Genomic DNA, 22,715 nt, shown 5'->3' on the forward strand with positions numbered 1-22,715 from the left:
TCAGCGTTTACACGTATCTTGGATGCTCAATATCCATTTCTTTGTTTAACACATATCCCAGGTGCATCCTAAATACGTTAGTTGTCGTTGTGTCACAAAACGGATGCTCAGTACTCAAGATCTGCTTATTTTTTAATTTATCTCTCGGTATTCAAAATATAATACGTTATACATTTAGATAATTAATTTATATTTTATGTATTTTCGTAATTTTTTATATTATTTAATTTAAATAAAAAATTTTAAAATTATATCATCAATCATTAATGACCAAAGTCATGCAATCCACTCATTCTATTGTTTTGTTGAGATTTTTTAATTCACCAATCCTAATATTTAGTTTTTTCTTTAAATATTATTATTAAATATTTCATACAATCATTCAATTAGATTTGATATTTAAATACTTTTTTAAATAATAAATTTAAATATTAGTTATTTCTGTTAACATAATAATAATAATAATAATAATAATAATAATATATAACTAACTATGTGTATAAAATTTTTTTATACATGAAAATTAAATTCTATTATTAATATAAAATATGTCGTTAATAAAATATAATTATATTTAAAAATTGAAAGTGAAATTATTAAGATTTGACGCACTCACGCGCTATCGGTGGCGTGGTTTTCACGAATTGGTATCGAGATGGCATCTCATCTTCCTTTTCAAGTTTGTGGCACCGTCATCCTCCATGATTCTTTCATTCTCAAACTTCCTCATACAAACTACCTTGCTCTTTCTTCATTTTCTTTTTCTTTTCTTCTTTCCCAATTTGAACAAGTTGCATATTCCATCAATTTTTACCTGAACCCTAATCTTGGACCATTGTTTTACTCTGGAACTTTCCCGTACCTTTTCAGAAGCTTCTTTCATTAGATCCGATTGGCGAAGTAATTGATTTTCTTGGTGGCGCATTTGGATTTGTGGTGCTTTCTTTCAGAGATGCGTAACAATGGGGTTTGGGATCTCGGTGTGATTCTCACATAACATGGATTCTGGAACGGGATTTGGGATCCCTATTTTGAAAAATCGGTGCTTTACGGGGAGATTGAACCCTTTTGACGGAACTTGAGAAAGAGCATTTGGGGTTTTGGCACTTGGTATTGCGATAGTGATTCCTAGAGAGGGTCTTGGAGGGAACCATGTTTTGGAGGGAACGTGAGAACACGGAGCAGAATAGTGGGGTGCTCTGTGGACAGGTCAGAGTGCTAGTTGTTGGTGACTCAGGTGCATGAATGATTCTTAAATTCTTATAGAATACCCTTTTGCTGCGTTCACTTATTAGTAGCTTAGTGTTAACTTTTCCGAATTTAATTTTTTTTCCCCTAATCATTCGTTTTGGTGGGAAATTTTCACGTTGTTTTGTACTGTGGATTTTGAAAAAAAAAAAAAAGAGAGAGAGAGAGAAACAAAAAGTCATGCTGATTAAGGGTAGGAGCTTGTACTATGAAAGATCCATCGTAACTTTGTGATAGCTCTGCTGAAAAACCTTAGATCAGGGGAGTAGGAGACTAAGAAAACTAATCACGATGAATGAAATCAATTTTACAGTTAACGATGTATTCCATGTATTTTAAATGGATCAATATCTTATTCTGTTTGAGAAGATGGTGGGAATTGCTGTAGCCTTATGTTAGGAATTTTTTCTTTTTTTTTTGGTCAACACAAGACTCCAAGCAGTAAGACAATTTATTTAGGCTTGCTTTGAGGACCTATCTGTTTGACCTTCGGAACCAAGTGATTTCCTTCTTATGGCTCCCTTCTTTATTATTGTTTCTGATTCATTGCAGGTGTTGGAAAGACTTCTCTAGTTCACCTGATTGTTAAAGGTATTCCTGTTGCTCGCCCTGCACCGTCAATAGGTTGTACAGTTTCTGTGAAGGTAGTTAGTAATACTTAAACAAGAAAATATGTTTTTGTTTCTGTTTATCGGTGTCTCTACCAAATACAAATGACTGTTATTTTCCCCGCTTTTCAGCACACTACTTATGGTAATGCTGGCAGCTCTTCAAGTAGCCTTAAAGGTGATTCTGAGAGAGATTTCTTCATTGAACTATGGGATGTCTCAGGGCATGAACGGTACAAAGATTGCCGATCTCTGTTTTATTCTCAGATAAATGGTTGGTAACAAAGCTCCTACTGTTTTAGTTATCAAAAATGTATATGCTTACATTTTTAAGTAGTATTTGTGTATGGTGAACTCTACAAAGAGGAGTATCTTGCCTTTTGGCCTTGTAAAACCAACCAATTGCTTTCCATACCCAGGTGTAGTTTTTGTCCATGATCTTTCACAAAGAAGAACAAAGACTAGCTTGCAGAAGTGGGCAGCTGAGATTGCGGCAACTGGGACATTTTCAGCTCCTTTGGGATCAGGTGGCCCTGGTGGCCTTCCCGTTCCATATATTGTTATTGGCAACAAAGCTGATATTGCTGCAAAAGAGGGTAAAAGAGTAAGCAGCGGGAATCTTGTTGATGTTGCACGCCAGTGGGTTGAGAAGCAGGGTTTGCTTCCATCCAGTGAGGAGCTTCCGCTGACTGAGACCTTTCCTGGTGGTGGTGGCCTTATTGCTGTAAGTGTCTCAACTTCAAGTTTCTGTATCGATTTTAATGAAGGATTCACTTGTTGCTTTTTAACTTTCTATGCTCGAGATTCTAAGTTCCTCCATTTAAAATAGACCATCACATTCAGGTACATTTTATCTGATATTAATGCTAATAACCTGGAGTTTCAACCACTAGTCCCTCTAAATTACTTGCCACTCTATTGAGCTCTAGAAACTTTTGAACTGGAGATGCTGTAACATCTGGATTAAAATGTTGAAATCTCAAATTATATTCAATAAAATTTGGTGCAAAGATATGTTTGGTTTTTGATTCTGTTGAATAGTTGTTGTACAATTAATTTTTCTTCTTGTAGTTGTGGTTTTAATGCCAGATGTCTGCAGGCTGCTAAAGAAGCAAGGTATGACAAAGAGGCTGTGATGAAATTTTTCCTCATGGTTAGTATGGCTATTGATCTTGTTTCCTTTTAGTTTATTTCCTTCATGATTGGATGTCATCTAAGTTTTCTGGCACTACCACTTCTTTTAGCTGATCAGGAGAAGATATTTCTCAGATGAAATGCCTGCACCAAGACCTTGGTCCATTCCTTCTGCTCCAAGAGCCACTCAGCGTATAGATGATGATGATGATCAATGGTCCATTCCTTCTGCTCAGAGACTTCCTCAGCGAATAGATGATAACTTTATAGAAGATGATCAGTCCTATAGTACAAGGTTTTTCTTTTTCCTTGTAAATCATTATTTTTTCTCTCTTCAAGCTTGTTTAATCCCTGGGCCTCACAGATTTTATTGTTGACTGCAGCGTAAGCAGTGATCCTTACAAGTATGACACGCTTCCCCCCCTTCCGGCTCAAAGGAACCTAACTCCACCGCCTACTCTTTATCCTCAACAGCCAGTTTCCGTCACTGAAAACTATAGTTTCCCTAGATTTTCTTTGTCTGGCTCCTCCGAAATCAATGCTGCAATGAGGACAAAGCGCTCCGATATTAATGTCTGAAGATATCTATATTTGGTTATCAGTCCTTCTGTCCTTGATAATACAGTGATGTGTATTCTTGCATTGAATGAAGTTTGTATGTTTCTTTAAATTCTTTGTTCCTCTTGTAACTTTTCTATTGATTCATTCATTATTTTTAGAGGCCTTTCCTCAGTGGGAAGGAGGAGCTACTTGATCAAAGTTTGGGAAGAATTATATGATAAATGGTCTATTCCTGTTATGTCATACCTATCTTTCCCTATAGTTGGAAACGACAACAATACTCCGTACCTTTTTTGCGAATGAGTGGATCTTTTGTTTCCCAAGTTTTAAGTTGGCCTTTGAAAGAACTTTAGTTTATTGATGCTTAATCGCATGCTAAAGAAATCTGAGTAATTTGGGTTTGATTTATGAACATGATCAACTTTGTGAAACTTTTAAAATCCGTTCAAGCAGTTTTCATACCTGACGAATATAAATAAGTAATGGAGATGTTCTTCATGAAGAGTGCATGTAAACACGAAAGCCATTTTTAATTGTCAGTAGAAGTTTAATTTCCACAAAATTGTTAGGGTGAGGTTATTGATCTACACCACCCACCAAAACTTTGGAGGGGTTCTTGTGGATAGGTAAATGTTATTTAGATATATAGAATTTTAACATAATGTTAAGAACGATATAAAGATAGGATTAAATCCTCTCAATTCTTTTTCAATTGAGAGTGTAAAGTGTGATCTTTTTAACTTTTTAATATTTTCTCTTCATATTTTTTCTTAGTCCTATTTATAAAATGTATGATGAGAGATTACACTTTATCTCTTTAAATGAGAAAAAAATTGAGAATATCTAATTTCTTAATTTGCAAAGAGATTAATTTCACTGCATTGCTAATGTAATTTTATACTGCCAAAAATGATTAAATTCATAAAAAAATGATAAATATTCAATGCATTGAGTGACTTATTATTTTATTTATAATACATGGATGCCAAAAGATAATTATGTTTGAAGTATTCAAGAACCAACGAATCACTACATGCAAGATGCGAAGGCCACGTAGCTTGAACGGGTTCAAAATGCAGAAACCGCAAACCAGCCACATACATTGTCATTCCTCCCTCCCTCTCTCAAACCTTGAAGATTTCATTACATATTGAGATGGATAGATTCAACGGAACCTCCCTTTTATTCTTTCTTCTGTTCTGTGTCCCATTCATTCTTCACTTTCAGCCTATAGCCCCTGATGAAGGTAGCCAACATATTAATCAAAACAACTACCCTGAAAAACCACTTCTCTCCAGGATAGTAATGGACACCATTTCTTTATTTAGAAAATCCCAAGAAAGTTCATGGGAGAAAATCAAAACCGTCATACATGACTTGCAGATGCAGTTTTCCCCACCAGATCTTGAGTAAGCTCGGTTCTTTAGACACCCTTTAGATTATTATATCTTTATACGCACAGAAATTTTTGTGTGACCACAAATTTAACATATCAGATTAACACAATTTTCCTGTAAACACAAATTTGGTGCTTTATTCTTAGGCACACATACAATACTTGGTGGGGTCTATAAATAATAAATGTATATTAAACTAAAGTTAGATGGGGATCCATTTTTATTGTAAATGCACTTCAAAATGAATTATTAAATTTGTATTTATGTAAGAATATCTCTGTTTACACACAGAAAAAATGAACTCTACCATTTATAAAGTTTACCATTATTCTTGTGATTGTGAGATATCAGATTTGTGATCATCTAAGTAAATAGTATGTTTCCATATAAAATCAATGGTATGTATACATGTTTTGGTGGTCAGCTTTAGGGGTGGGGCTGATAGAGGAGCTGATAGTGTCAAAGGAACAATGATGGATGCAGCTGAGAAGAGTTTTGACACAAGCAAAGAAACTGTTAAGGAAAGTGCAAGATCAGCAGCAAAAGTGGTCGGAGAAGCTATTCATAAGACAACAGTAAAGGTTACACAAACTGACTCTGAGAAAGAATCTCAAGCGGAACTCTGATGCAAAATCTCACAAGTATATACTGGTTTGTGAAGGTGATAGGAAGCTATGTGAAAGTAACTTTCATTTTCTTTGCTTTCTTACATTATTGCTCCAACTAGGTAATTAGGCTAAATGTTTGGAAAGAGTAAGGTGCATAGATATTCAGATATTGAAGAATAGAAAAGAACATTCAACCTTATCTCCAACAAATATTATATCACTTGTTTTTTATGACAAAACATAAACAATCATTACATCTCATGTGCAGTATCAAAAAATTGGTGGCATTATTAAGAGCGTCTTTTCATGAAAGTTTTTGCTTCCAAACTAGGCTGTTACCCTGCAAATGATCCAAACTGCTGTTGAGTAGCTTCGGTGAATTTCCACATAAATACATATCAGAGATGAGATTATAACAATAGGGACTTAATATAAAAATAATATTTTTCTATCAAAAGAGATATTAAATGACCAATATTTTTTCGTTACAACACTTTGTAATTGAATTTAGCCAATTTTATATTTATTTTTTCGGGTTCCGCTAGAAACTAACTAGGATTCTAACTAATTAGAATCAATTAGTTAAAAAATAGAAAATCTGTTATAAAAAAAATAACTCTTCACTAACCTAATTCTTGAATTTTAAAATTAGAAATACAAAAGATTGATTTGAGTTGATTTATGTTATAGTTGATTTTTTATTTTATTTTTATTTTTATTTTTTTTAACAAATTTAACCTCCAATATTTTCCTTTTATCATATTAACAATCATTTTGCCAGTGGAATCTATTTTGCCCATAAATTATTTAATGTATAATATAATGATTGAATAAAATCAGAATAAAGATAAGGATTTTGGGGATAATATGGGATTTGTGGTGTACGCTCACTGGCTTATGCTCATGGGTTTGCGTCACATTCTTCAATTCCATGTCCTCATCTTATTTTCACATCTATAAAATTTCTCAAGTCAGAGAAAAATTGATATAGCAGGGGCATGGGGCCAAGTATCTAATTGAATTATATTTGGGTCTTCTGGTAAATGTGGATCAACTATTACTAACCATGAAAACTGCAAAGCTATTTCTGTTATCTTTCCCCACCTACAAGGGGTGCAGGACCATCTTACCTAACATACGAATTCAGTCACGATCCATAAAATTTTAATAGTAGAGGCAAAAATATATAAATATGATAATTTTTATAATAAAAATATTATATTTACATAAAAAATAATCATTTATATATAATAAATTTTAAAATATAAAATATACATTAAAATTAAGTTAAATAATATATATTTATATACAAATATATGATAAATATTTATATAAATATTTTGTTATCGCAAAATATAATTAATCTTTAAAATATTTAATTATAAATTAAAATATTAAAATAATAAAATAATAATATTTAATATTAAATTTTATTTTTTTATATTTTATATTTTAAAAAGAATAATCTTTTTCTTGATAATATAATCAAAATTGTCTCTTTTATATATATATATATATGTCATTAAACAATAATTTAAAAATTTACTTCTCATACAAGTAAGGCTTGGTTTGATAAAACTTTTTGAAAAGGTGATTGTGTTTTTTAAAAACTCAAACTCCTCATTTTGTATTTGGTAAATAAAAAAGACCATGTGTTTGAAAGCACCTAAGGTAGCTTTTCAAAGTTCGTTTGTATTTTTCAAAATTTAAAAGTCTAATATAACCTCATATATTAACTAATTTTTAAATTTAAGTATTTAACGCTTACATTTACATCTATTATAATATTTTTAAATTTTAAAACGTATTTTACCAAACACAATTGTTGTTGCTTATATTTATTGAAAGCTATTTTTAATTTGATTTACCAAACATAAATGCTACAATTTTTAAAAAACCATCTTTTAAAAATTAGCTTTTATAAGTTACTTTTGAAAAGTAAAAGTTTTATCAAACTAAGCCAAACTCTGATCTTAGTGATATTTATAGTAAAAAAGGTTTATTCAATTAGTGTAGTTATGAAAAAACTAAAACTAATTTCAAAAAGAGAAACACTAATGAATAAATAATATTTTTTTGAGTCGATTTCTAAGAAAACACCAATCTCATTTAAATTTGATTATTATAATGTATATTTAATATAAAGTTCTCAAATTAACTATCAAGTATCAAAAATTGAATAAAAAATTATTATGAAATCAAATTTAATAATTTAATAGAGATAAATAAAATTTTTTAAGAAAAGTACGAGGAGCCAATGGAATATTGGTACAATATGTATAATGGAGGTTTAGAAAGTATTAGAGATATAATTATTAGTGTTACCTTTTTTCCATCAGCTGAAATTTTTGGGATGAGTGATATCATAATATAGTATTAGAATTATAGATCTGAAAAGTCAAAAGTTCGATTTTTGGTAAACTCCAAAATTATTTTAAGCTTTTTGAAAAGATATTTATTATCCTAGTATTCGGATGGATTATTATGTACTACTCAAACAAATTTTAAATAGTAGTATAATACAAGTAGATCCCGTAGTTGAATTGAAGCCCAAAAGGTATTAAAACCCCACCCCACTAGTATTTCACCATAACAAACATTGTGTACACACACTCCTCAGGTTTTTGTAGTATTGGATAATCCCATGATAAGAGGTGTATTGACCTAGCATAAATAACATCAATTTCATCACAGGAATATTGTGTAAAACTTCTCAAGGAATTAAGATCTAGTTAGAACTTCCTTTTCCATCGTAATATTTATTTATTATTAAATTTCTCACTAATGGAATCTTTAATGAATATTATTTCATGTCAATGCATGGTGGCTGCTAGTGTTAGTTAGACTTGTTCAATCCGGCCCATGCAAATTCAATATTTGTAAAGATTTTGGCCTTTCATGGTGAGAATTCACTGATCTTATTAATTTTCGCACCTTATCAATAAGGAAGAATCAAATACCATGTTGGTTGTCATCAATGTAAATTTTGCCAATTTCAGCGAACTATTTTTTTTTTTAAATATCTGGACGAAAAACAGAAACGACATATCTTTTGCAAAAGGGATTCGAATATGGGAGATTCTTGCAATTTCTCTTTTTGAATTTTGAGCATGTGCTGAGAGTCAGTTTCTACTAGAGTGAAGTTCCTTTCTGTGCTTAACGTCCTTCTGAACTGTCACAACTTCGGTTGACACGAGAAAGGAACTCTCCAAAACCAATTAACTAAATACCTATTTATATCGATAAATATTTGAATAATCATTATCATTATATTATTCTATAATAGTTAATAGATTACATTCTGCCATTAAACATACTGTTGTGGAGTATTCTAGACTTTCTAGTATCAATTTGTATATATTATTTTTTTCAACTATTTTTTTTAAAAGATATATATAATCAATCATACATAAATTAATATTGAATAATTCTTTATGTTAAAATTTATCAATAATTTTAATATTTTATTTTATATTTTTAATAATTAATTAATTATTATAATTCTTTTTTATATTTTAATGAGTCAATAATCAATAATTCTAATTCTACAACAGATAATATTTTAGTGATATGTTTTGGTATGAGTTTCAATATCTCTCTCTTCTTAACTATTTTTTTAAAAATAATTATATAATTAATTATATGCAAATTAACATTTAATGATTAATTATATTAAAATTTAAAAATAATAATAATATTTTATCTCATATTTTTTAGTAATTATCATAACTTTTTATTTTTCTATAAATCAATCATTATAATATTTTATTTTATATATTTTTTTAAATTATCACGATTCCTTTTTATATTTCTATAAATGTTATATATAGTCTTTTATTTTAATATTTAGGTTTAATTATTCTATTGGTTCCTATAATTTTATCAAATTTGTAATTAGGTTCTTATATTTTTTTAATTGAATTTCTACATTACTTTTAATTTTATAATTAGGTCTTTTCTAGTGTAAAAAATATTAGCGTTAATTAAATACTTTTTCATAAATTAAAGGTATTCATAATTAAAAATCTAATTAGATCTTTGATTGTATGTATTTTAGAAAAAATATTTGATTAATTTTAATATTTTTAGTATAAAAATGACTTAATTACAAAATTAAAAATAATATAACTGTGTAAGGACTCAATTAAAAAAAAATATATAAAAATCTAGTTGAGACCAACAGAATAATTAAACCTAACATTTATGAGTGTAAAGTTTAAAGTAAATATGCTAGCATGGCACATTCTGGTGCTAATCTATATGTTGATGCTATTTTTAAAAAAATACTATGTATTAAATAATTATATTTGTTAACCTTTAATGATTAATTATAGTAAAATTTGTCAATCATCATTATCATCTTGATATTATATTATTCTACAACAAATTATATTCTAGTGCCAAACATGTATGTTAATGTGACACATTCTGATAACAGGTTGCATTTATTTTTTTCTCAACTATTTTATAAAAAAAAGAGTTATATAATTAATCATACACAAATTAATATTTAATAATTACCTATGTTGATGAGATTTGTCAAAACTTCAAATATTTTATGTTATATCTTTTGCGTAATTATTATTATCATTATTTCTTATATTATAATGAGTCAATCATCAATAATCAATAATACTAATTATATGACAGGTTACGTTCTCACTATTAGCACATTGATGTAGCACATTTTAGTATCAATTTAAATACCTCCTTTTTGTCAACTATGTTTTAAAAAGGGTAAAGTACGAGAGACCAATGAAATATTTATACGATATATACTTTTAGTATTATTTTTTTTTATTAGTTAAAGTTTTTAGAATGAGTGGTATCATGACATAGTATTAGAGTGCTAAATTCGAAAAGTCAAGAGTTCGATTCTTGGTGAACCCCAAAATCAATTTAATCTTTTGGGAAGATGTTTATTATTCCTAGTACTTTGATGATTATTTTAGATAATATGAAAGATGCTTATTTTGTAACTCAATAACCCATTGTACACATTATACAAATAATCCATTGTCTTCCTAGCAAGATCAAAAAAATATTATATAATTAATCATACATAAATTAACATTTAATTATGTTAAAATTTGATATTAATTCTAATATTTTATTTCATATTTTTTAATAATTATTATGATTCTTTTTTATATTTTTATAAATTAATAATTCTAATATTTTATTTTATATCCTTTTAAAAGTTATCACAATTATTTCTTATATTTCTATGAATATTATATATGGTGTTTTGTTTTATCATTTATAAAGGTAGCATGCATGTTGACACATATTGATGTATTTTTAAAAAAATATTATGTATTAAATAATTAAATTTGTTAAAATTTAATAATTAATTATGATAAAATTTGTCAATAATTATAATATTTAATATATCATATATTTTTAATAATTACTTTTTATGATATCTTTACAAACATTATATATATCTTTCAAATAATTCTTAATTCTTTCTTATACAATGTTTTTAATATAATATTTTTTTATTTTTGACTTTTTGTCTATTAAATTTATCTAAAATAGTTAAAGAATTATTTGTTAACATTTTTAATATTATATTATTATTATTATCATTATTATTATTATTATTTTGACAACATTTAGTGAATATATATAAAATCCACTTTAGTGAATATATATAAAATCCACTTTAAAATAGTTTAGTTCATTTTTTTTTATAGACATTGAGTTATTTGTTTACTGCATACGATATCTTTTCTTTATTAAATATAAGTACTTTGTGAATTTCTTTATTTTATAAATTCTTAGTATTAACATAAATAACAAAAAAATATGAAGTTTTATTATATAAGGTATATTCATGAATAACTTATCTTAATATTATATTTCAGATATAATTAAATATGAAAAAAATAGAGGTATGTCAATTAGATTTGAAGCTTAATTAGAGTTTGTTTTGGTGTTATTAAATTGTTAGAAAAAGATATTTTTCAATGAAAAATATTTTTTATTTTTTAATATATTTGACAAAATTTTAAAAAAAGTAAAAAAAAATATATATTTTTTAAAAATTACAATTCATATTTTTAAAAAAATTATTTAAAAAATATTTTTAATATAATAAATAAATAAAAAATATTTTTATACTATTGTATCTAAATATAATTATTAAATAAAAATATTTTTATATAAAATATTCAAACATAAAATTAATTTTTTTAAAAAAATTTAAAAAATTACTTATTTTATTTTTTTTCTGAAAAACTCACCTAAACAAATTTTAGGTTATCCTCTTTTAATTTGTCAATGTGTGGGCATGACTTTTCAGTTTTGTTGTTATAGATCAGAATACATCCTATATCAATTCCATCGTGATCCTGATATAATAGTCAAGCATGTCATATTTGATCAAAATTTATTCATTGATCAGTAATACTAAAGAAATATATTGATGATCAATAATCAATTCAAGGGGTGGGGTGGTTGGCAGGAAAGAAATAAAAAAAAATAAAAAAAGAAATAAGAGGAAAAAAAGAAATTAAATAAATTTTTATTCTTTTTAGTGGTTGATAGAAAAAAAAAATAAAGAGAAAGGAAGTAAAAAAGAAAGAACAAAAAGGAAGAAATTGAATAAATTTTTATTTTTTTAATATATTTAAATAAAAAAATGAGAAAAATATATATAATATTATAAAAAGATAATTTTATTTTTTTTATCCAATATTGGAAGAAAAAAAGTTCAATAGATACCACCTATTTTTTACATTATTCACTTTTTTTTTTGAGTTTTCTATTTAACTAAATAATAAAAAATAGTTGTTTTTCTTCTAATTTCTTTCTCTCCTTTTTTTTTTCATTTATTTTCCACTCAAACAAATAAAGCGTTGCTGACACATATAAATCCATAAAGCTAAAACGCAAATTTAAAAGTAGGGAGAATATCCCGAAGTGTTAAGCCAGCGCAGTGAGCATGAATGGGTGATTCAGGGTATCCGAGTAATAAAGGCAACACGCCGAAAGGGAGCCCACTAACAAGAACAAAGTCCATTGATGATACCATGCACCCTAACATTTTTTATATTTGTGTCTATTACTTTGTTATATGATTTAAATAAATAAAGGGAGGAGTCATGAGTCACCCTTAATCGGAAAAAGCATTATAAAAATACTTACATAATATCATTGAGTAAAAGAAGAATTTAAAATTGAGTCAAATAATTAAGTAATAAATAAATGTAAATGAGAATTATTTCAATGAGAATTGGAATTTGTTTATCAACTTCATGAGAGATTAAGGTCATTGAAGCTATCAGTTAATAGACAGGATAATCTTGTTTAAAAATTTGATAATAAAAATAGTTTTTTATTAACTCTTTGATGCAAGTATTGCAATCGAAGACTCTTTCACAAGAGATTACAAGATATAATTTCACAAGTGTTATTTGGAAAGGGTTGGTACCTCCAAGAATAGAGCTTTTTAGATGGTTTGTTCTAATTGGTCGGGTAAATACTAAAGAGAGATTAAATAGATTGGGTGTCATCCAGCAGAGTGACAATATATTGTGTCCCGTGTAAAAAAGAGTTAGAATCTGTTCATCATCTGTTTCTTTTTTGTTAGTTTACTTGGCAGATGTGGTGCGTGTAGTTGAGGGATTTTTTTAGAGATTGGGCAGTCTCAGGAACCATTAAAAATCTGTTTAAGAGTTGAACTAGCATGCTTAATAGAAAAGAGGAGAAGAAAAAGTGGCTGATTAGATTCTTTGCAGTGATTTGAAATATTTGAATGGAACGTAATGATAGAATTTTCAACAATAGAAAAACAGGTGTTGAAGTCGTTCAAAACAAAACGTTTATGAGCTATAAGAAGTGGGCTAGTATTGATATTTTGGTTGTTGATGATTATGTCGGAGATTACAGGGGATTAACCACTTTAGTGTTTGGTTTTGTTTTTATGGTTGTTTAATATGTCTATTTATCTTTATTGTGTTGAACTTTCTTTGTTTAAAAAAAAAACAAATAGGAAAGTGGCGTGTGCTTGGTAAGCATAGCGTGTTGACGAGTGGCAGTGGGCAAAATGCAGTGACAAAGCGACAGAAGAAACGTTACGTTGTTATATTAAGACTTAATAAGTTTAAGATGGGATTTAATCTCTCATATAAAGTTGGAAATAATAACAGAAAGACAGTGCAGTAAGGATCAGTAGAGGTCTTCTTCGCTGCTGCAGCATCACATCATAATTCACAACTCACAAGTCACCACCGCCCGAACCCGAACCCGAACCCGAACCCGGGGACATCTCTTTGTAGTTTCTATTTCCTTCTTGGTTTCCTATTACATTATAGCTGCCTCACAAGCTACTTCCCTCTGTAACTAACAAAATATATTCATATTACTGCTCTTAATTTCTTGGTTCCAAACTAGTCGCTCTATCTAATTCAAGATCTGAAATCCACTCTTATGGATACTCGTAAAGAGGTTTGCCTCTCTCTCTCTCTCTCTCTCTCTCTCTCTCTCTCTCTCTCTCCGAGATTTGCATGAACTACGTATATACTGTGTTCACTTGAAACTGATTTTTCTCTCTGCATATACGCATATGGAATCTGCTGATTATATAGCAGGAGTTTCTTTTCTTTCGTGCTCCGTTTATTCATGAAACAAAGTATTACATGAACGAGAACCAGAAGGAACAGACTTCTTTTTCTTTTTCTTCTCCTAATTTACAAATTCATCAATATATTGTTTTTTAAAAGCTTAATATCAATCACTATTTCAGAGAAAATTGTTATTTGTTAGCTAGGTAATACCAGACACAAGATTTTTTTAATTTTTTGAAAAAAAAAAAGATTAATTACCTAAGGCATCGTAATTCTGTATTCTTTGTTGCTTTCTGCTGTTTATTTTTCAAGATTTTTTTTAGAATATTTGGTTGACCGCTTTAAACCGTTGGTAAAGGTGGACAGGAGTTCGATTACTATAGAATTTCATATTTCCTTTCCGGCTCAGAGTAATAATAAATCAATTTTGTTCTGTTTCTTCAAACTGTTGAATGACGATATCGGTGTTTTAGCCGTACAAGTAATGAAAAAAATAAAAATAAAAAGAAGAAACAGTCAAATTTGTTGCTAGGATTCGTTCTTCTCCCGCAATTTATGACGACGATATTTGTATTGTTCTTAGTTGATTGAAATTTGACTGCAATCTAAATAACTAGAACGTTGCTGTTAAAACCTCTAACATATTATTAAATATCACTGTGATTTTGACTAAGATGGTTGTGATTTGTGAATGTAGAAAAATGCGGCATGGATATCAGTGCCGCAATTTGGGGACTGGGATCAGAAGGGGCAAGTTCCCGATTACTCATTAGATTTCTCAAAGATCAGAGAAACAAGGAAGCAGAACAAGACTAACATTTCAAGGGCAAGTCTTGGTAACGAAGACGAGTTCATTAACCCAAACACCACCGCTGCCACTTTAGAAAACACTACTGGCCATAGCCACAACGAGCATCAGCACCCTCACTACCATCAAAACAGTTCTCACTCTCCAACTGTAAGATTCTTGCCCATCTTAATCTCTTAATCCTTAAAGTATTTCTGAATTTGTAGCTATGGCAAGTGTAGATGAAATTACTATTAGATATTGTTAAAAATTGATGGTTACATTACATACATACATACATTAGCTTGTTAAGTTTATTTTATATTCTGAGAGGAAGGATTATACTTTGGATATATCCTGATGAAGGTAATTAATTTTCTAATTATGTTAACCATGATAAGAATAAGCCAGTTTTCTATTTGAATTTTAATACACGTTTGGTTGATACATGAGTTGACATTGGTGTCTTTACCGAAATACATGAATTTATATTTTTCCTTTATTGAAAAATCAAATTGATGTTTTCTAAGCTCCTTTTATTGCTTACTGTCTAAGTATGAACCTAGCGGTACCTCCAATCATCATTACTGATTTATATTTGGAACTGGTATTGGTAGATACAGTATATCATAAAAAAAATGCTTTACGACGGAATCAGGTAATTGATTGAATTCAAATAATGAACACAAATGACAAACAGGGCGGAAAGTAGTGAATAATAATGTGGTGAAGAGAAATATCTTTCCAGCCAATGAAAGCAGAGTTTATATTATTTATGTTATTAAATGAAGGGAGTATTACATGGGACCCATAATTATGTGTTATGATAGATGTGTAAAGTGAAGGATGTATATAAATTATATATAGATGTAGATGTAGGATACCTAAGCATCGCGCGATTCGAGTTGCTGCACATGCAGTGAATGTTTGGGGCAGTTTTCATGGGTAAGAGTCCATTAAATTATATAAAATGTATACTGTGATGGATTGATCATTTATAAAATGTCTTTGGCGGATGTGTTAAATGATCTGTGATATATGTGTTTCTAAAGTCTTGCTTATTAAGTGCTACATAATGTAATCTCTTAACGTCTTTTTCTTTTTGTGACAGACAAGGAGAAGCTTCCTTAGCTACTTCAACTGTTGTGTGAAGGCTTAGCGTGTACAACCTTTGCTCCTGCTTTCTAAAGATTTTCTGAACAGGCATGGGTTATTCTTCTGCTTAGTTTGGTGATAATTATTTGGCCATTGTACTTGATTTTAGAAAAATAAAATCTTTACTTTTCAGCCTACGGCAGTTAATATAATCAGAGATTAAGATAATAAGCATGTTTAAGATTCCCATGATGAAAAGCACAATATTAAATATGATAAACAAACTCGTATACTCTTCGAGTCTCGACCTTAACAACTTTCCTTTTAACTTGGCTCCTCAAGATTTTTCATGAGACCATAGTTTTAAAGTTCCTACCAGGAAGCCAAACAAAAAAATGCTATTAATCGTTGGAAAATTTTATCCATAAGATGGAGGATTAAAGAGGAACACATCTCAGCTGCATGTTACTGATATTTAATATTGAAGCTGTCGTATGGCAAATCTCAAACATTCAAGTGAGTGGAGCCTGAACAGTTCCATTTTCGTGGAGACAACTAAATCAATGTTAGAGGGCTTTACAACTTCAAACTCAATTTTGCAACAATTATTGATCCTAACATTGTTATTCTACCATACCACGTGAGTGTGACAAAATGTGAACCGCCCCAAAACACAAGTATACTGATTATGATGGGCCACCATCTCCCTTGCAGGAAATCCTAGTTAACACTTAACAGTGTAGAAAATGAAAAAGAAAAGCATTTTTAATTAATTCTCACCAAAGTCGGCAGCTTCAGAATGCCTAACTTGGGCAGTCCCAATTACTTAAGTACCTTAATTGTAACAACTAGCCCATTTAATGTTGTAATCACCCTACAACCAACACGCTCAATTGGATTTACAAGTGATATTGAAGTTTGATCTAATATGATCTTTGATCAGTTAGTAATGGAAAGTTATAATCGAGGGTTCCTTTCAACAGTTATTTTCAAGAAATGATATATTGATGAGGAAGCTCGTGCTTCTAGATAACGACAGGCAACATATTCCTGTTAGTACATGACAGCTTCAACAAGTAGATACGGATAATATCATCACGAGGAAGGAGGAATTAACATTTTATGAAAATAGTGTGTTTATAGAATCAACCTTGCATGCGCCTAGGTTTGTGTTCTTTTCTTTTAGGAAACTAAGGGGGGAGTTCAAAGAGTAGCTTGATTGTTGAGGCTAATTGGTTACAAACTATCTCCAATCCGGCTAGAAAGTAGTTGGATCCCGAGCTAAATGCTCAAATAGAAAACCTACTTTGACTAAAAAGTAAAAACTAACAAGAATAGTTATTCACTCAGATTCAGGAATAAAATTAGTAGAAATGTCAATATAAAAAAAAAGTTTAGTAGAAATGTTGGTAAAAAAATAATAAGAAAGTAGATTTGTAGCGTCAAAATTACTCCTCAAAATCTTTATGCATACATCAAAGTATGATACAATCGCGCTCGCAATTTAAGTGGGCAAAAATTCAAATGATCAGATCATTAAACTAAGTATTCATATTAATATTCAAAAGCCAAGACTTCAACGGAAGCGCATTAATAATTAACCCTTGTTCATTTCTGTAAATTTGATGTATCGAGTTTAATATTTTTTTATCAACCCGACGAAACACCAAAACAAATTCTTTATATCATAGTTGTCAAAATCGAATCGGTAATCAAACCAGTCAAGTTACTAGTTTACTAATTTATTAGTTGAATCGACAAATCACTAGTTAAATCGATAAAACCAATCTCACGTAAATAAAAAATATAAAATAGCAAAAACTTAAAACTAAAATTTGAAATACATATCTTTACTAACAATAGTACTACTACAATAGTATTTTATGGTTTATCTTATGCTCAATTGAGTTACCAATTAATCAACCAAAGCCAAGAATGTAGAAAGTTAAATGAAAATCATATATCTGAAAATACCTCAAATTATATTAATTAAGAAAATCCTAACATGAAAAGTTCATAAGCCAATTTGGCAACATAAACCAAATACAAATAAAAGCATTGGAATAAATAAAAGCATGAAAGGAATTAAAGTAAAGGAACATTGAACCTGATATGAAGAAATCATAGCCTAATCCTAATAGAAATCATAATCCTAATGATAATCCTAAATCCTAAGAGAGAGGAGAGAGCCTCTTTCTCTAAAAACTACATCTAAATTATGAAAAGTGAAAAATGAGTCCTCTCTGTTGTTCAACTATGAATGGACGCATTCCCCCACTTTATAGCCTATAATATGTGTTTTCTGGGTCGAGAACTGGATCAAAAACAGCCCAAAATTCGGTGGTTATGAAATCAAACACACTGATTTTTGTCACTGCAACGTGTCCGCGTGGAGCACGCGTTTGCGTCATCTAGCTGTATGGTCACTATGACAAATTATATATCAAATCGAAGCCCCGGATGTTAGCTTTCCAAAGCAACTGAAACCGCCTCATTTGGACCTCTATAGCTCAAGTTATGACCGTTTGAGTGCGTAGAGGTCAGGCTGGACAGCTTAGCAACTTCTTTAACTTCTTGTATTCCTTCCACTTTTGCATGCTTCCTTTCCATACTCTGAGTCATTCCTACCCTGTAATTTCTAAAAACACTTAACACACATATCAAGACATCGAATGGTAACAAGAGATGATTAAAATACACAAATTAAAGACTCTAGGAAGCAAGTTTTCAATCATAAAACAAATTTTGGGAAGGAATTGTAAAACCATGCAAATAGTATGAATAAGTGTGCAAAGACTTGATAAAAACCACTCAATTGAGCATAAGATAAACCATAAAATAGTGGTTTATCAAGCATCTTCCCCTTGCCACTCAGCCATTATGCTTTTCATTATTACGTATGACAAATAGTAATTATATAGTATACATTCAATTATATAATTTTATAGATATCTAATTTAATTCAATTTTATATTCTCTATTTTTGAATTAATTATATTTTAGTTATGTATCATTATTAATATAAATATAAATTTTACTAAAAATTTATTAATCTGCTTGATCTAGTTCAATGCTAGTATTGTGATTAAGGTTATTTGTTTTGATACTAGTGTTAAAATCTACTGATATTATAGTTAGATGATAGGTTTTGTGAATTCATTGTTATTCTTATTGTGTCAAATTAAAATACTATTGTAGTAGTACTTTATTTTGAAATACTATAGTAGTACTCAATTGAGTGGTTTTTATCAAGCCTTTGCACACTTATTTATGCTATTTGCATGGTTTTACAATTCCTTCCCAGAATTTGTTCTATGATTAAAAACTTGCTTCCTAGAGTCTTTAATTTGTGTATTTTAATCATCTCTTATTACCACTCGATGCCTTGATATGTGTGTTAAGTGTTTTCAGAGATTGCATGGTAGGAATGGCTCAGAGGATTGAAATGAAGTATGCAAAAGTGGAAGGAATACAAGAAGTTGAAGAAGTTGCTAAGCTGTCCAGCCTGACCTCTACGCACTCAAACGGTCATAACTTGAGTTACAGAGATTTACATGAGGCGGTTCTAGTTGAGTTGGAAAGCTAACATCCGGGGTTTCGATTTGATATATAATATGTCATAGTGACCGTACAGCTAGATGACGCGAACGCGTGCTCCACGCGGACGCGTCGCAGTGACGAAAATCAGCGTGTTTGATTTCATAACCACCGAATTTTAGACTGTTTTTGACCCAGTTCTCGACCCAAAAAACACATATTAGAGACTATAAAATGGAGGAATGCGTCCATTCATAATTAAACAACAGAGAGGACTCATTTTTCACTTTTCATAATTTAGATGTAGTTTTTAGAGAGAGAGGCTCTCTCCTCTCTCTTAGGATTTAGGATTAGGATTAGGATTTAGGATTTCTATTAGGATTAGGCTATGATTTTTTCATATCAGGTTCAATGTTCCTTTACTTTAATTCCTTTTATGATTTTATTTATTCCAATGCTTTTATTTGTATTTGGTTTATGTTGCCAAATTGGTTTATGAACTTTTCATGTTAGGATTTTCTTAACTAATATAATTTGAGGTATTTTCAGATATATGATTTTCATTTAGCTTTCTACATTCTTGACTTTGGTTGATTAATTGGTAACTCTTGAGTTGTCAAACTCATCGTGATTGATAATTGATGTCCTTGCTGATTGATTTAGATTCCTATAACTTTAGTCTTTCCTTAGGAGTTGACTAGGACTTTAGGTGTTAAATTAATTTATCCACTTGACTGACCTTCATAGTTAGAGATTGACTTAGTGGGAGCAATAATACAACTCTCATCACCATTGATAAGGATAACTAGGATAGGACTTCCAGTTTTCATACTTCGCCAAGAGTTTTTCTTTGCTATTGATTTAATTCCCTGCAATTTATTTTTCTCATTCAACCTTTCAAAAACCCAAAAATATTATTTTCTCTAACCAATAATAAATCATACTTCCCTGCAATTCCTTGAGAAGACGACCCAAAGTTTGAATACTTCGGTTAATTATTTTTATTGGGTTTGCTTAAGTGACAAACAAAACTTTTGTACGAAAGGGTTCTCTGTTGGTTTAGAAGCTATACTTGCAACGCGAACTTATTTGTGAATTTCTTTACCGATAGAAAATCCGATCGTCAATGCTGCAAATTAGTAGTACATTTCGTCCACTGCTTCGAGGTTTTTCGTTTTGGTAGATATGTATAATATTGGCCTCCAATTGATTTATATATACATTTTGCCTCATCAAGTAGCTAAAATTTATAAAATCAATTAGATGTTAGCAATTTTGGAAGTTTATTGTAATTTAAACTTCTATTGTAGCTTAATTGTAATTATTTATAAATTATTAATAATTTAATCTCATTTGTTAATGCTAATGTTTGATGGACGCATTAGATTTAAATATAATGACACATATAAAGATGGTTCTTTCTCTGCACAATATACACGACGTTTTATCGTTTCTATCTAACTGAAAACACTAGAAAATCTGCCATCCTGATGAACGTCTGAAAGAAAGAGAAATAGAAAGAAACCAATCTTAAAGTCCAACTCTATCATAACCAAAACTCATATGGTAACTAATTCAGGTATGAAAATCACAATTTTTAAGTTCCTAATCAATGCTTCCGCTTAAATTAAGTTTACATGTGGTATCAGAGTCAGATTTTGAAAGTATGTGATTTTCTCTGGTCTAATTATGATGTCTATAAAATAATAACATTTGTTGTAGTAACTAGTAACTAAGTGATAGGAAATATAATTTTTTTGTGTCAATAATATTGGGAGAATGGCTATTGAGGAACGCTCTCCTAGGGCATTCCCGCAAGAAGATGATTTGCTGCTCCGAAGTATAAAGAAAGTGAAATCTAGAGATAACGTCGATCTCAACCAACCAGTGGAAGGCATTGATATATCAGTTGATGACACCCCAGAAACCAACGTTGCCCTTGAGGCATCTTATAAAGACTCCTTGCTGAAAATGACTGGTCCCTCAGTGGAAACTCTAGGTGTAACACTGGAAGATATCGATGAAGAGGCGTCTAACCCTGAGGATTGATGGTACAAAGAGGAGAAAGGCTGGGTAGGAGAGAAAACACCTTTTGACCTGTGTTCGGTCATTCTTGTGTCTAAAGAAGAATTTGATGAATTGTGTAAACTGTGGCACGCTGCGCTTATAGTAAAAATTATTGGGAAGAGGATGGCGCTTGGGTACGTGGAACAACGCTTTAAATGTGATTGGGTAAGGAAAGTTACGATGAATGTAATTCATATGAACTGTGATTACTTTCTTGTTCACTTTTTAGATGAAAAAGACTATTCTCATGCTCTCCTTGGAGGTCCCTGAATGATAACAGGGCACTATCTTATCGTGCAGAGATAAAGGCCTTTCTTCCTCGAATATGAGAAAGCAGTTAAGAAGATAGCAGCCTGGATCCAGATTCCTAAACTCTCGATTGAGTTATACAACCATCGGTTCTTATGGCATTTCATATCGATGATTGGTACTATGCTCAAAATTGATCAGACTACGTCGATTCATTTTCGAGATAAATTCGCAAGAATATATGTAGAAATAGATCTCTCAAAGTAACTAGTTCCCAATATCTCGGTTCTCGAGAGTAAACTCAACATAGAATATGAAGGTCTCCATTTGATTTGTTTTGGATGTGAAAAATACGGCCATATAGCTTATTTGTGTCTAGAATCACCACTATGCAATGAGAACACCAAGAGGACATTACCACAGTGGTAAGGGTGGAGCAGAGACCTACCAGAATAATGAGGAACCCGAGGATTAGGGCAAAGATCATGGTGAACCTATTCCGAATCATGCCAAAAAAATCAACCAAGATCCCCCAAGCTTTGGGCCGTAGATGATGGTACCACTACAAGAAAATGGAACATTTGTAACAAAAAATTTGTATCAAATTTAAAATTGTTACAAAAAAATAGTCTTTTGTAATAATAATGAGTGATTGTTACATAAGAATAATGTTTTGTAACAAAGGAAACAAGTTGTTATAAAACATGATAATATTTTGTAACAACCTATTTTATTTTGTTACAAATTATGTTAGTTTTTGTAACGAGATGGTGTTTTGTTACAAAATATTGTAATATTTTGTAACAAAAAAAAATAAGTTGTAAAAATTCAAAATATTTTGTAACAATTTT

At 30.1% G+C, this 22,715-nt stretch overlaps 2 protein-coding genes and 1 long non-coding RNA gene across 3 annotated transcripts; all 3 read left to right on the forward strand.

Annotated features, from left to right (window-relative positions):
* The first annotated feature begins 598 nt into the window (after window positions 1-598).
* On the forward strand, window positions 599-3,794 carry LOC112791222 (small GTPase LIP1). Its single transcript, XM_025833957.3, has 7 exons — window positions 599-1,237; window positions 1,801-1,892; window positions 1,989-2,130; window positions 2,276-2,580; window positions 2,956-3,009; window positions 3,101-3,285; window positions 3,374-3,794. Exons 1-7 carry the CDS (start codon window positions 1,153-1,155, stop codon window positions 3,567-3,569), a joined length of 1,059 nt encoding a protein of 352 aa, XP_025689742.1. The 5' UTR covers window positions 599-1,152; the 3' UTR covers window positions 3,570-3,794.
* Window positions 3,795-4,549: 755 nt separating this feature from the next.
* LOC112771264 (uncharacterized) lies at window positions 4,550-5,850 on the forward strand. Its single transcript, XR_011880297.1, has 2 exons — window positions 4,550-4,960; window positions 5,373-5,850. It is a non-coding gene; the product is annotated as an uncharacterized lncRNA (long non-coding RNA).
* Window positions 5,851-13,534: 7,684 nt separating this feature from the next.
* On the forward strand, window positions 13,535-16,239 carry LOC112791223 (uncharacterized). The gene is made up of 3 exons (XM_025833959.3): window positions 13,535-14,010; window positions 14,827-15,087; window positions 16,028-16,239. The coding sequence occupies exons 1-3, from the start codon at window positions 13,993-13,995 to the stop codon at window positions 16,073-16,075; spliced, it is 327 nt and encodes a 108-aa protein (XP_025689744.1). The 5' UTR covers window positions 13,535-13,992; the 3' UTR covers window positions 16,076-16,239.
* Window positions 16,240-22,715: the final 6,476 nt, after the last annotated feature.

The sequence above is a fragment of the Arachis hypogaea genome, chromosome 3 (genome assembly GCF_003086295.3).
Source record: "Arachis hypogaea cultivar Tifrunner chromosome 3, arahy.Tifrunner.gnm2.J5K5, whole genome shotgun sequence".
Taxonomy (NCBI): Eukaryota; Viridiplantae; Streptophyta; class Magnoliopsida; order Fabales; family Fabaceae; genus Arachis; species Arachis hypogaea.